This window comes from Pristiophorus japonicus, chromosome 4 (assembly GCF_044704955.1).
Source record: "Pristiophorus japonicus isolate sPriJap1 chromosome 4, sPriJap1.hap1, whole genome shotgun sequence".
NCBI lineage: Eukaryota > Metazoa > Chordata > Chondrichthyes > Pristiophoridae > Pristiophorus > Pristiophorus japonicus.
This window is the reverse complement of record NC_091980.1, coordinates 285,329,554-285,343,730: the sequence shown is the minus strand read 5'-3', so window position 1 is coordinate 285,343,730 and position 14,177 is coordinate 285,329,554. Positions and strand designations below refer to the sequence as shown.

Here is a 14,177-nt window from a genome sequence, read left to right as displayed (position 1 = left end):
CAATGGCATGTGAGATCAGCTCCATTCAAGCCTGCTTCTAATGGTCAAGCAGAGAGTGCCATTTAAACTATCAAGCAAAGTATGAAACGTGTAACTCGGGGCTCACTGCAAAGACGGTTGTCATGTATATTGCTCAGTTACATATGCTTACTCATATGCTTACTGGGGTTTCTCCTGCTGAACTAGTGATGAAGAGAAATCTCAAGACCAGGCTTTCTCTTGTTCATCCTGATTTGAATGATCATGTTGAAAACAGATGTTAAAGTCAGGAATGGTGTCATGATCGTGTTGCTGTGTCATGTGACATCTCGATCAACGATTCGGTTTATGTACTGAACTATGGTCAAGCTCTAAAGTAGATCGCCAGCACTATTACAGTCAAGGAGGGTACCAGAGTATTTATTGTCATGCTCAAGAATGGGAAAACGTGCAGGCAACACCTTGACCAGGTTAAACTGCGGCACACAGATGAACTGGAACCGAGTGAGGAAGATGGAGTCAGTAACGAACCAACCATTGTTCACTCATCAGAGGACTCTGCTGACATTAGAGATTCTGAACCTTCAGTCTCTGATGAGGTCATGACCACTCCCATCAGATTGGCTACTCAGCCCTCAGTCTCAACGGACTCAGAACGCTCGCCCAGAGCCAAAGATGAACTGAGATGATCAACTTGTGAGGGGAAAGCCCTAGACCATCGAAATTTGTAAAAAGACTGTTGTTAAGATTTTAAAAAGGGGATGTCGTTATGTATTAATGCGTGGGGGTCACCAGATACCAGAGGGGGCCGCGGTCGGAGGTCATCGGGCTGTACGCATGCGGCATGTGTTCTTGGTCACCTGTATATAAGCTGGATGTCTTTGTCACGAAGGCACTTTCGGGCTGGAATAAAGATGGATCAGATTGCACCTGAGTGAGTTTACAGTAACCAGACTCTTGAGTCATTAAAGTGGTCACTGTTGTAATGTAGGAAATGCGGCAGCCAATTTGCGCACAAGCAAGCTCCCACAAACAGCAATGTGATAATGACCAGATAATCTGTTTTTTTGTTATGTTGATTGAGGGATAAATATTGGCCAGGACACCGGGGATAACTTCCCTGCTCTTCTTTAAAATAGTGCCATGGTATCTTTTATGTCCACATGAAAAAGCAGACAGCACCTCAGTTTAACATCTCATCTGAAAGACAGCACTTCCAACAGTGCAGTGCTTCCTCAGTACTGCATTGAAGTGTCAGTTCGATTTTTCTGTGCTCAAAGTCCTTGGACTAAGACTTGAACCCACAACCTACTGACCCAAAGGCAAGAATACTACCCACTGAGCCACAGCTGACACTATTGAGCAAGTTAGAAATCGTACTTGTGACATCAGTAACAAAATCTCCAGCATTCTGATTGGGGCCAAGGTCAAAATCCAGCTAGAAAATGGAACAGCACTTAGTTCCACTAGACTTGGAAGAAGGGACTGGGTGTAACGTAGCCAAGGAAAAGCACTGTGTGAGGAGGACACAAAAAATCTGCAAAAGGACATAGACAGGCTAAGTGAGTGGGCAAACATTTGGCAGATGGAGTATAATGTCGGAAAGTGTGAGGTCATGCACTTCGGCAGAAAAAAAATCAAAGAGCAAGTTATTATTTAAATGGAGAAAGATTGCAAAGTGCCACAGTACAACGGGGTTCTTGTACATGAAACACAAAAGGATAGTATGCAGGTACAGCAAGTGATCAGGAAGGCCAATGGTATCTTGGCCTTTATTGCAAAGGGGATGGAGTATAAAAGCAGGGAAGTCTTGCTACAGCTATATAAGGTATTGGTGAGGCCACACCTGGAATACTGCGTGCAGTTTTGGCTTCCATATTTACGAAAGGATATATTTGCTTTGGAGGCAGTTCAGAGAAGGTTCACTAGGTTGTTTCCGGAGGTGAGGGGATTGACTTATGAGGAAAGGTTGAGTAGGTTGGGCCTCTACTCATTGGAATTCAGAAGAATGAGAGGTGATCTTATCGAAACGTATAAGATTATGAGGGAGCTTGACAAGATGGATGCAGAGAGAATGTTTCCACTGATGGGGGAGACCAGAACTAGAGGGCATGATCTTAGAATAAGGGGCCGCCCATTTAAAACAGAGATGAAGAGAAATTTCTTCTCTCAGAAGTTGTAAATCTGTGGAATTCGCTGCCTCAGAAAGCTGTGGAAGCTGGGACATTGAATAAATTTAAGTTTAGAAATAGACAGTTTCTTAAACAATAAGGGGATAAGGGGTTATGGGGAGAGGGCGGGGAAGTGGAGCTGAGTCCATGATCAGATCAGCCATGATATTGAATGGCGGAGCAAGCTCGAGGGGCCGTATGGCCTACTCCTGTTCATATTTCTTATGTTCTTATGTTATGTAACTCCACCCCTTATTTAAGAGAGTTCCCAGTATGCCCCAGGAATTCCATCCATTCCGCCCACAGGTGTACTTACGCCAGCTCTCCGCTCTGCTGAGGCCTCGGGAAAAGCTCCAGTACTTATGCAAGCAAAAGTAATCGATCCCAGGGGGCTTCCAATGTCTTATTTCTTACCAAGTGTGCCTCATTGGAGCACCGTTTTAAAGACTTCAGTTCTACGAGAGATGGCCAATGTTTCCATGCAAAAAAAAGGTGATGCATTGGGCCTAACAACAACAGTACAAGCAAGAGTGGGGGAGGCCTATTCGGACCTGAATGTTTTCAAATAACTGACTAGATTTTGTTCTCAAAATATACCCTGCGCGCAATGAAAACAGATACTAGCTGGAAACTATGGCCATTTGTTGATTAATTAGGTTTTCCTTTCAGGCAACATATTTACACCATGACGCAGGTTTGAAAATTATACTGTGCAAAACCAATCAGCATAAACACTGTGAAGCAGCAGTCGCTTAGCGTACCTTAACTCAGCATGGTTCAGTGTTTGAATGTAAATAGTCAATTTTTTTCACAGCTTGTAATGTATTAATTGCTTTGGTTTCTCAAAAAATGTTGTTACATGTTCGCTAAATGCTGCATTCTAAATTTTTTTTAAAAAATGAAGCAAAATTACGGGGCGAACTAAAAAATGCAAATATATTAAAACACTATGGTTTTCCACTCAGGAAAATTGAGCCAGGCATGAGACCAAGGGTACAAGCTGCTTTCTATGATAGCTGTAAAGTGTCCTAAGTGAAATGGCTTTGGACTCTTTAAATAGTGTTCCCAGTGTGCACTTGTGTTTATAGCACTAAACTGTACTAAACAGCACTAATTTGGCTCTCTCACTTGGAAAGGGCAAAATAGAATGAAACAGTCATGCTGGTACAGTAAAATGATTGTTATAATAGTAATTTTTCCATATGTTTGTCAGAGTGAGGATCACAGTGCTAATAATGGACTATTTCCTTATCTTGCATATAGTGACTGGAGTACAGTAGCATAGTGGCTATGGTAGTGCACTAGTAATTCAGAGGGATGGACTGGATACCTGAATTCAAATCCCACAGCAGCTGAATTTAAATTCAGTTAATTAAATAACTCTGGATTAAAAAGCGTATTAGTAATGGTGACCATAAAACTACCAGATTGTCATTAAAAATCCATCTGGTTCACTAATGTCCTTTAAAAAATAGGAGTAGGCCATTTGGCCCCTTGAGCCTGCTCTGCCAATCGATAAGATCATATCTGATCATGGACTCAGCTCCACTTTCCTGCCCACTCCCCATAACCCTTTACTCCCTTATCGCTCAAAAATCTGTCAATCTCCGTCTTAAATATATTCAATGACCCAGACTCCACAGCTCTCTGGGGCAGAGAATTCCATCGAGGACATCTTAGCCCACAGAGTTTCCCTATTACCGTGATGATGAATCTGCAAAACAAGTGCAAAAATATCCCCATTCCTGAATGGGTGGAAGATCCTTCACAGGTCTTCTCTTCCAGTAGTTTATAGCAAGCACTTGAATCCATAATAAACTTGGCCATTCTGGAGACTTGGACTATTGAGAATTAAACATGACTTTAACTCCCAATATCGTTAGTTTGTAAAACAAGTGAATTGTGTTACCATAGGTAACAAAATAATCTTGTCACCACCTCATAGCTTAGTGTACTTCATGGCCAGTGTCACAGAGGGGTTAGTACTTTGACGCTGCATACAAATCTGACCAGTTCTAATGAATACTCTGTGTAGGTACTGTGCTTTCCTTATATTTCAATGAGAATATGTTATGATACCTTTCTGTGAAAGAGAATAATCTAGACATCTACAGTCATTGAATAAGCAAGCTGTTCCATCAGGCTAAAGGATGTTTTTTATTCTTAAAATGAATAACCTAAAACTGAAGAATATATTAAATTAACTAAATTTCCTTCTTCACCAAAAACTTCTCTGGAATAGGACTTATTGTTACTAAAGAGCTGGTATTGATATACTCTGTCTAAAAGAAGTACTTTTTATACAGACCTCTCCTCCTTACTGAAAAGCTTTCTCGGCTCTTTCTCCATTGGTTTAACCCTTTCTCTGCTGTCCTTGTTTTCGTATTCTCTCTCAGATATGCACAGGTCAAAGAACGTTCAACCACCCAGGACATATTACAAAATAAACAAGCAACTCAAAAACATTTCAGATGCAAGTTTTCATTGTCACACCAGTTGACAGAGTAGCAAAACCATCAGAAGCTGTAAAACATGTTGGGGCTTCATATCCTCAACTGGTGCACTGCTTGATGCATTTGCTTAAAATTCTTCGTACACTACTTTAGCAGATTGAGACCAGCCTCGAATAACACATTTCTTGTCCTATTAACATTCCTTGTTAACCCATTTCAAATAAACAACTGCCTTAAAATAACGCACAAGGGAACTTTATGCAACCGCATTAACCAATGCGCCACCAGAGGAAATGAAATCCCTTTGTGGTATAACAGCTTGATTCAGATGAAGGGAAATAGTGATTTGGAAAGCAATTTCTTTTAATAAATACAGAACTCCTGAGACCTGTGTGCTGACACACCAATCAGGACACCAAGACCAGAAATGACTCAAGCAATCTAATGTAAAACTTAAATTTAAAATTCACACAACTTTATGAGATAGGGAGCACATATGGGATCACTTTGGGCAGTTGCATGGTGGCTGCTTTCTATTTTTCTGAGTGTGAGTGTGTTAACTAGTTGGTGTACTTGACAGATTAGACATAAAATCATTGCAAATGGCCTCAGTGGAGTGATATAAGCAGCACCGTGGCAAATCTAAGTGCATTGATTACTGATTAAAACTTATAGGCATGGTGCCTACAAGCTTGAAGAAACATTATTCCCTTTCCCAAAATTTCATCGTGTTGGGCAACATACTGTATAATTGTTCTTTCAATTGGTCATTTTCTGAGAGTTTCTTTAAAAGCACTTTTTCCACTCGTCCAAGTGAGCAATATTATTACTGGGAAGTAAAAACATGTTCCCATTTTAAGCAGCTAGTATCAGCAAGAAACACTCCCAGCTCGGGTGAATTATTGTTAGATGTAAACTAACGTGCCCTCTACTCTTCCCAAAATTCAGAAGAACCAGTGTGACATTTTGTTATTTCCCACACCAATTGCCCTGTGGCCCCTCAGAATAAGATTGCCAAATTATATCTGTACATTGGGCCCTTGCTCAGTAAGAACAGGTCTGAATTTGGATGTAGGTGAATGAACGCCACGTATTTTCCTTTCAATTTGTAATTATAATAACTCTTTGTTATAGGGCTGTCCTCATGATAACTATGACAGCAATGGGCAGGCAGGAATGATATGGGACAAGAGGACCCACACAGAATGATTGCATTGTAACTGGTATCACTAGAGTGTAGAGCAGAAGGCTGTGGATACAAGCCGCACTCCAGAAACTTGAGTACATTGTTTAGGTTAACACTTCAGTACAATACTGCCGGAGTTGCTGTCTTTCAGATGAAGTGTTAAAATGAGGCCCTCCCCTTCCACTTAGGCTGATGTAAAAGCTGCCACGGCATTGTTTGAGGAAGAATGGGAGAGTTGTCCTGACCAATGTTTTTCTCTCAACCAACACCAGTAAATACAGGTTATTTGGCTATTTATCTCATTGCTGTTTGTGTGCAAATTATCTGCTACAGTTCCCTACATGGCAGCAGTAACTCCACTTCAAAAATACTTCATTGACTGTGCAGCCTGAGGATGTGTATCTTAACACAAGCCTTTTCCTATCATCCCTTCTTAAATTACATCCAACAAAAATGTCCCTGTTGTCTCCACAGTTTGTGGCAATTAAAATGAATTTTTGGACAGGTATCAGAGTTAACAAAAGCTTTAGGTGTATGTTTCTGGTGCTAAAGGAAACCTTCAAGGTCACAAAGTCTAACTGAGATCAATTAGCGATTGTTTCTCTTGAGATTGGCAAATTGGGTGTAAATTCTTGGCTCCTCTCGAAAATCAAAGGGACTCAAAGATTGATTTGCACCTATAATAATTTGTGATATCTCGAGTGTGACAGGCACATGCTAGACACAAGACTTCTATACACAGAGAAGGCCAGGTCACTTATTCTAGCAAGCGATTTGTTATCTCTCACATCTGCTCAGAAGCTCCCAACTTCACTCTTTCCAAGACTTTTCATTCAAAATTGCGGTACCTGGGAAGCAACTCTTGCTCTAAGTATGAGGTACCATAATCATTATTATTTTTTAAAATTTGCATTGATAGATTGACAATCTGGTAATGTAGAACTTGTTTACGCTCAAACTGTATTCAGAATTTAGAAAATTCATGGAAAGTGCATCTCCACCTTTGCAGAAAAACATTGCATAGATTTGGTGTTACTGCATTCCCCCATACATCTTTTACAGCTAGTTGAAACTAATGAGGTTGCATTTGCTTATAACTAAAAGGAATAAATACATAACTGAGACCTGTTCTATTTATCATCCATGAGTAGTATTAATTATAAGAAGCATCATCATGCTGAGAAAGTGACACATTTTTCCATAGGTCTGTGGGACAGAGAAGTTAATGCCATGATTTTCTTATATATATTAGTTCTCGTGATGTGGGTAATGCTGGCAAGGCCAGATTGTATTGTCTATCTCCTTTTGCTCTGAGAAGGTATTGCTGGACCTTATTCTTCAAATAACTGTGATACGACTGAGTGGTCGAGGTCGGTGATTGGAGTGTGGGCAGGTACAGCAGGAGCGGTGAGGTTGGGGCACAGGAGCGGCGAGTGATCGTGGAGCAACGTGATTGGGTCCAGGAGAGGCGAGGGCCCAGAGGCAGCACAGGCCAGCCCACACTGCAATATGTGTGCGCACTAGGTCCGTGCAGCAGAGCTGGTCTCCAGTCGTCCTTGTCACTGGACCAAGACCTAGCTCTGTCAAGCCCATGTGGTGGCTGGTGTGCAACCGCCACCATACATTTTAAAAAAATCTATGCACGGGCATCTTCTACCCTTCAACATGTAGTTTGGGATCTGGAATATTAGGTCCTTCATTGAAACACCTGTGAACTCATCCCTTTTTGGCGTGGAAGCAAGTCATCCTCGATATGAGGGACCGCCTATGATGATGATGATATTTCAAAGGGCACTAAAGAGTCAATCATGTAGAGTAGGGCTGCAGCTACACATAGGTCAGTCAAGGCAGGGGTGGCAGGCTTCTTTCCCTGAAGGACATTAGTGAACTAGTTAGGTTTTTACAGCAATTTAGTAACCCTCATTAATTTTTTCTGGTGCTAATGCATATATTACCAGAATAAATAAATGTAATTTCACATGTCGCCATGGTGGGATTTGAAGTTATGACCTCGAAATTGCTGGTCCAGGATCATAATGACTAGACCACCGTACCCAACAAATTGATTAGCAATCCCATCATCACATCACGAATCAAGTCTGCCAATAACTCGTTTCATTAAAAGAAAAAAAGAAGACAGACTTGCATTTATATAGCACCTTTCACGACCATATAATGTACCCTGTACATTTTTGAAGTGTAGTCACTGTTGTAATGTAGGAAACGCGGCAGCCAATTTGCGCATTGCAAGCTCCCACAAACAGCAATATGATAATGACCAGATAATCTGTTTTTGTGATGTTGATCGAGGGATAAATCTTCGCCAGGACACCAGGGAAAACTCCCCTGCTCTTCTTTGAAATAGTGCCATGGGATCTTTTACGTCCACCTGAGGGGGCAGATGGCCTCAGTTTAACGTCTCATCCAAAAGATAGCACCTCTGACAGTACTGCACTGGAGTGTCAGCCTAAATTTTGGTGTTCAAGTCTCTGCAGTGGGACTTGAATCCACAACCTTCTGACTCAGAGGCAAGGGTGCGACCCACTGAGCCACTGTGATTAAAAGTTTATTAGAAAGCAAATGAAATTCCTCCTTTAATCTAACAAAATTGGAGGAATTTTTCTCCGGCATCTTAAAACTTAGTTAATAACAAAACCACACTCCTAGAAATCACACATTACAAAGCTGCAGATTCCTGTGATTCTATGAATGGGAGTTCATTGTGGACAGAAACTCCAATTTTCCATTGAAGGAGGGATGCAAACTCTTGCAAAAACACAATGCAGCAGTTTGTGGAGTGGTATCTTCATCAGGTTGAAATTTCCCCATAGCGAAAAGTTCAGCTCTGATACTGAGTTTGTAGAAGGTGCTGGTCCAGGAGTTAAACCCTGTCCGAGCCCTCTACCCACTCCCTAACAAACAAAACATAAAGCAATACAATGCTGGTACCCCTTTAAATCATAAAAAGTACAGTATTTCCCACTTCTTAATACTTATCGAGACACAAATAAGAGAGTAAGAGCAGGCAGAAAGCAGAATAACATGATCCTCTTCCCAACTAATGTTGCCGGCTAAGTTAATTGCAAACTAAATAGAATCATCCATCCTTTGTAAAAAAATATATATATATAAAAAAAAATTATGGATTAAAGAGAGAAAAAAAAGCGCTTGTTCGAGGCATGGCAGATTGACTGAGGCATTGGAAGGTCTGCTTTTCCTCTATGAACACTGTAGCTGTCTTGGCATGCTGTCGAGGAGCTGGCTGCGCTCAGCTGGTGGCGATATTCTTGGCTGTAAAAGCAGTGCTTGCCCTCTGCCACTCACGGGGAGCAATTCTGTTGAACTGTCTCATCCTGACATTTTCATCATCAATCTCTTCATTAGCAGCCTGGCTGCAGACAGAGAGCACAAGCAGGCGGCAGCCCTTTGTCACATCTCAAGGAAGCACCAGGCTGAGGAACCTTGTTCTTTTTCTGCGTATTGAGGGGATGGTGGGCGGCGGAGGAGAGATGGAGCGATGTTGTGGCAAAAAGCTATGGCACTGTGAAAATTAGAGTAACTAGCAAAATAAACAATCACTGTCCCTTTCGGAAGCCTTTGTAGGTTAAACATTCAAAAATCTCTTCCATTTACTTTTCTTCATTTACTGCCACACTGATACGCAGTCAGCACATTCTTTTTAACACACATCAGTCTTGAACTTAAGTGGCAATATTTCACTTGTGTCAAATGGACTGTCCCAGAAATAAATGTGTCACAAGAATATTATTTTGGTCAGCGTTTCTCCTAATTTACTTTAAGTTAAGTAAAGTAAACTTGGAGAAAGCCTGACTAATATAGTATTCTTGTGATACACTTGTTTCTGGCAAAGTCCATTTGACACAGGTGAAATGTTGCCACTTAAGTTTGAGTCTGGGAAAGGGAGCACCAAGATCTGCATTGTTAAGGGTATTGACAATGCACAGTGGTCCTTGTTTCCTGCAAGTTGCATTCAAATCACCTTAGGAGATATGAATGGACTCCAGGAGGGTGTTTGGGACAGGTGGGAGGCCACCTCCCATGGGGATCTCAGGGTGAGGCCTGAGCCATTATAACTCCTGGGTCTCATTTAAATATTCCAGCACTTTCGGCGATGATAAGCTGTCAGGAAGGAAGGGAGCGACCTCAGGCAAGTATGTGGACTCGACATCACCTGCCCAGAGTGCACTCACTTAGAGATCTTGCATTTATTTTTGTTTAAGCAACGTTAAATTCAGAACTGCACATTCATCTAATTGTTCAACACTGGAAATTTCTAGAAAATCAGTTCTTCAAGATGCAACATGAATTAACACGGGTTGCAAATTGGCTTTTCTTATGTCATAACATTCACAATATGTCATAGCTAGATGCCCAGTGAATGCATGAGGTCACAAGCCTTATTGTTCATTGCCAATGGTCTCTGTGCATGGATCCTCTATCATCATCATAGGCAGTCCCTTGAAATCGAGGAAGACTTGCTTCCACTCTAAAAGTGAGTTCCCAGGTGACTGTACAGTCCAATACGGGAACTACAGTCTCTGTCACAAGTGGGACAGACAGTTGTTGAAGGAAAGGGTAGGCGAGACTGGTTTGCCGCATGCTCCTTCCGCTGCCTGCGTTGTTTTCTGCATGCTCTCGGCGACGAGACTCGAGGTGCTCAGTGCCCTTCTGGATGATGTTCCTCCATTTAGGCCAGGGATTCCCAGGTGCCAATGGGGATGTTGCACTTTATCAAGGAGGCTTTGAGGGTGTCCTTGAAATGTTTCCTCTGCCCACCTGGGGATCGCTTGCCGTGTAGGAAGTTCTGAGTAGAGTGCTTGCTTTGGGAGTCTTGTGTTGGGCATTGGACGATGTGGCCTGCCCAATGGAGCTGGTCGAGTGTATGGTCAAGTTATGAAAAGTAAGGGAAGGTCATTACAGCGACATAGTGTAAGGCATGTGCATGTAAATGCTTTGACATTCATACATATAATGGCCATGAAACAACGTGAGACTATGCTCAAGCTTGGAAGTCTACCTAATCATCTAAGAAGCAGCCCACCATCATCTGATTAAGAGTGGAGTTCAGGCAGGGTAAAGTGGAGTTCAGAGAGCAGAGTGGAGTTTTGCCAACAGGGTGGATTTCCTGTTATGGATTTTCAAATTTAGGACGTTTACATCGGTATGAAAGTTGATGCATAGATCTGCATTTCTCATGTACAGAATGACATTTCAGAACGCTTTGCGAGGCAAAGGGAAAATGTGGACACTGAGCAGGAGGGAGATGGAAAGGCGGTGGTTAGATGTGAAAGCAAAATGTTTTAAGAGATGGTAAGTCCAAGAGATTTAAGGAGGGAGTTTCAGAGGGAGGGGCATGGAGGTTACAGAGAGATTTGAAGGAGAATAAAGACCATTGAAATCAGGATGCTGAGACATGTGGAGCCTGGGATGCTTGGCAAAGATGGGAACAATGGGTCAGTAGGACTTAGCGTGGGTAAAACATTGGTTGTACTCTCAATACACTGCTGATTTTCTAAAGTCTGTTTAAAATCCAAATTGCGTTTGCAGGGGATCAGTCAGAGGCTTTGGAAAATATAGCATCTATGCAAGGATGAAAACACCAGAGTAGGAAAAGGATGTGGAAAAAAGGAAATGTGTAGATGTCTGATCTAGCTCTGTCACTGCAGCTACAGCCAAGGTGTCTGTGTGTTGTCTACTACATGAGCAACATCCACAGTCTCAGACTTACACTGCACAGAAAAACTAAAGAACATTTGACCCCCAGTAGGACTGTGAGGCATTCCATGCAGTGCCAGATAGATCCGAAAGAAATTTGAAAAAGCCACAATTTTTCAGGAATTAAGGATCTAGGAAATCACAGAATGAGAAAAAGTCATTGATGACCCATTACAGACAACAGACCATTCTATTATAGGCTCCATGTTCAATCTACCCCATTGTACACTCTATCCAAAGCATCTTCAATCTACCCCATCACCAACTCTACCCAACCCATGTTCAATCTACCCCATCATAGACTCTACCCAAACCACAAATTACACCATCATAGCCTCTACCCAAAGGGAACTTTCTGTATAAATGTTACTTGATACCTAATGGTAGTCAAGCAAAACTCCAGAATATCCATCCTTCCTCAGGTCTCCTTTATTTAACATGGGCCTCTTGCCTTCCTAAAGCAGCCCCCTCGCCCCCCAGCATCAGTAGCAGAGGACTATTGTGTGTGCAGTTAATTTGATCATCTCAGGTTATACTATTCATAAGCTCCAATACTAACCAGCGTGCAAATTCCATCTGATTGCAGAACCTAGTAACAGTACATTTATGTGAAGCTAATTGGATCATATTCATGCTGGAAGAAAGCATCATGGATAGAACGATATGTTACAGAGAAGGGCTGTCAGCTTCAATCTTTCTCACTTGTACGCACACAATCTGTTCTCCCTCTGTGCACTGGAAGATAAAAGGCAATAAAAAGTAAAACAGGTAAATACTATGGAGTGGGCCCATCACTCAGTGTAGTGCTGAACTAATAGGCTGTGTCCACATCAAGGTGAGATGATGAGTGAAACTGCAGCACTGCCTAGAACGAGCTAATGAAAACTGGCAGCTGAGTCAGCATTAAATGCTTTTGGGTATCTCTCAGTGGTCAGTCAGAGGTCAACAATGGCTACCTGCTCGCACTCATAACTGGAGAAATGCACACGACACACGGGGCACAAACTAGTTCCAGAATAACATAGAATGTTGAATCGCCAGAGCCATTTTAACGAGGCATTTTCCTCCTTTATAGGAAGAATGGTTGATTGAGACTCAGAAATTGCTCCTGGTTGGGATTTTAAAATGCTGCAAGAGGAACTTGATCATGAAACAAGCAAAGCTGGAAGAGGAGAAGGATGAGGTATGAAGATGGGACCATCTTTGTAACAAACATTTAAGTATCTGGAATAAAATTTCAAATGGAAGTTAGCTAGGTTTAACCACCTGGAATCACCGTGATGGAGTACACCTCATACAGGCACAGAATATATAGGCACACTACATGCAAACTCAGCACATACAGACTCAGCTCATACAGACACAGCACATACAGGCTCAAATTTTGGGCTAAATTTTCAGTTTTCGGGGTGAAAACGGTAGTTTTACGCCAGCTGCACGACCGTTTTTAGGCCTAACTTTCGACCTTTACGTTGGTAAAGTTGGCGTTGCACGAAGATTCGCGGCGTAAACCGCGAGTTTCGGTAACTTTAGTCCAGGGCGGGTAGCACTGTGAGAGAGGCCTTGGAAGGAGGGGAAAAACAAAACAAAAAAATTACAGTTCTAAAAACATTCACAAAACATTCAGAAAACCCTTGCCTACTAAATAATGCTGAAAAATAATTTAAAAATAAAAACTTAAGTTAACTTTTTGCCGGTCTTCATACTTACCGCTGCTGGCAGGGCTGCACCGCAGGTTTGACCCCGTAGGTATTCTGGGTGTGACGGAGAGTGCCGAACGTAAGACCGTAACGCAATCCGTGGCGTTTCACGTCAGCGCTCCTCTCCCCGGTGGTACGTGGAAGCGCCGCCGCAAAGAGATGCCCGAGGATCCCGCCGACTGGGTTTTTGCCGCAGAGGGTCAAATCGCGGCGAAAACCCGGTTGCAAAGTCGGCAAAAATCCAGCCCGAGATATGCAAACACATCACATCCAGATACATTATACATGTCATTTGAACAAATTTCAGCAGAACCCAGTAAGATTACTTTATGTTTTTATCTAATTGGATCATTCTCATACTGAAAACAACAGCAGATACAAATACAATATATACAGACCTATTTACATGATGTCACTGAACATTGATGTATGCACCAGCATTTTTGAAACAATGGTATTTTAGAGTGCTTTCGCTTTTAATCATGATTCTGTAACTTGTGAGTTATACAATGGGGCTCATTGGTAAAATAAAACTGGTATCCAATCAATGAGTGCAGAGAATCTGCGATTTATTGCTTGAATGAGATAGCTCTCCTGATCCATCAGTAGTGAGGTCATAATTAAATCAATACAGCCTCACTCACAGTCATATTAACCATTATACCAGTACGCTCATTTGCGAAACAATATCGTCAGAACTGGATCTGCTCTTCCATAAAACAATATTGAAGAAATAAGGATCTGTGAGTCACATACGAGTTTGTAGCAGATGTCTCCTAATTGTTGATGTTGACCTGGTGTTTAATTGCCACTCTTTCCATGAACGATAAATACTGCCAAAATTAGGACAAAGGAAATAACTAAAATATTAACCGCAGAAAAGCACCACTGAAAAGGAATTTCCACAGGTCAGCATATTCAAAGATGTTCTAATTCCAGGAGAGGCGCGAGT

At 41.9% G+C, this 14,177-nt stretch overlaps 1 protein-coding gene across 1 annotated transcript in view; it reads left to right on the top strand.

Moving 5' to 3' along the window:
- The window catches only part of LOC139262374 (protein phosphatase 1 regulatory subunit 37), a 374,617-nt gene extending 361,731 nt beyond the window's left edge, over window positions 1-12,886 (top strand). The window contains exons 13-14 of the mRNA XM_070877559.1: window positions 12,112-12,293; window positions 12,601-12,886. Coding sequence (XP_070733660.1) covers window positions 12,112-12,288 — 177 coding nt within the window. The 3' untranslated portion in view covers window positions 12,289-12,293; window positions 12,601-12,886. The remainder of the gene's footprint in view (window positions 1-12,111; window positions 12,294-12,600) is intronic.
- Window positions 12,887-14,177: the final 1,291 nt, after the last annotated feature.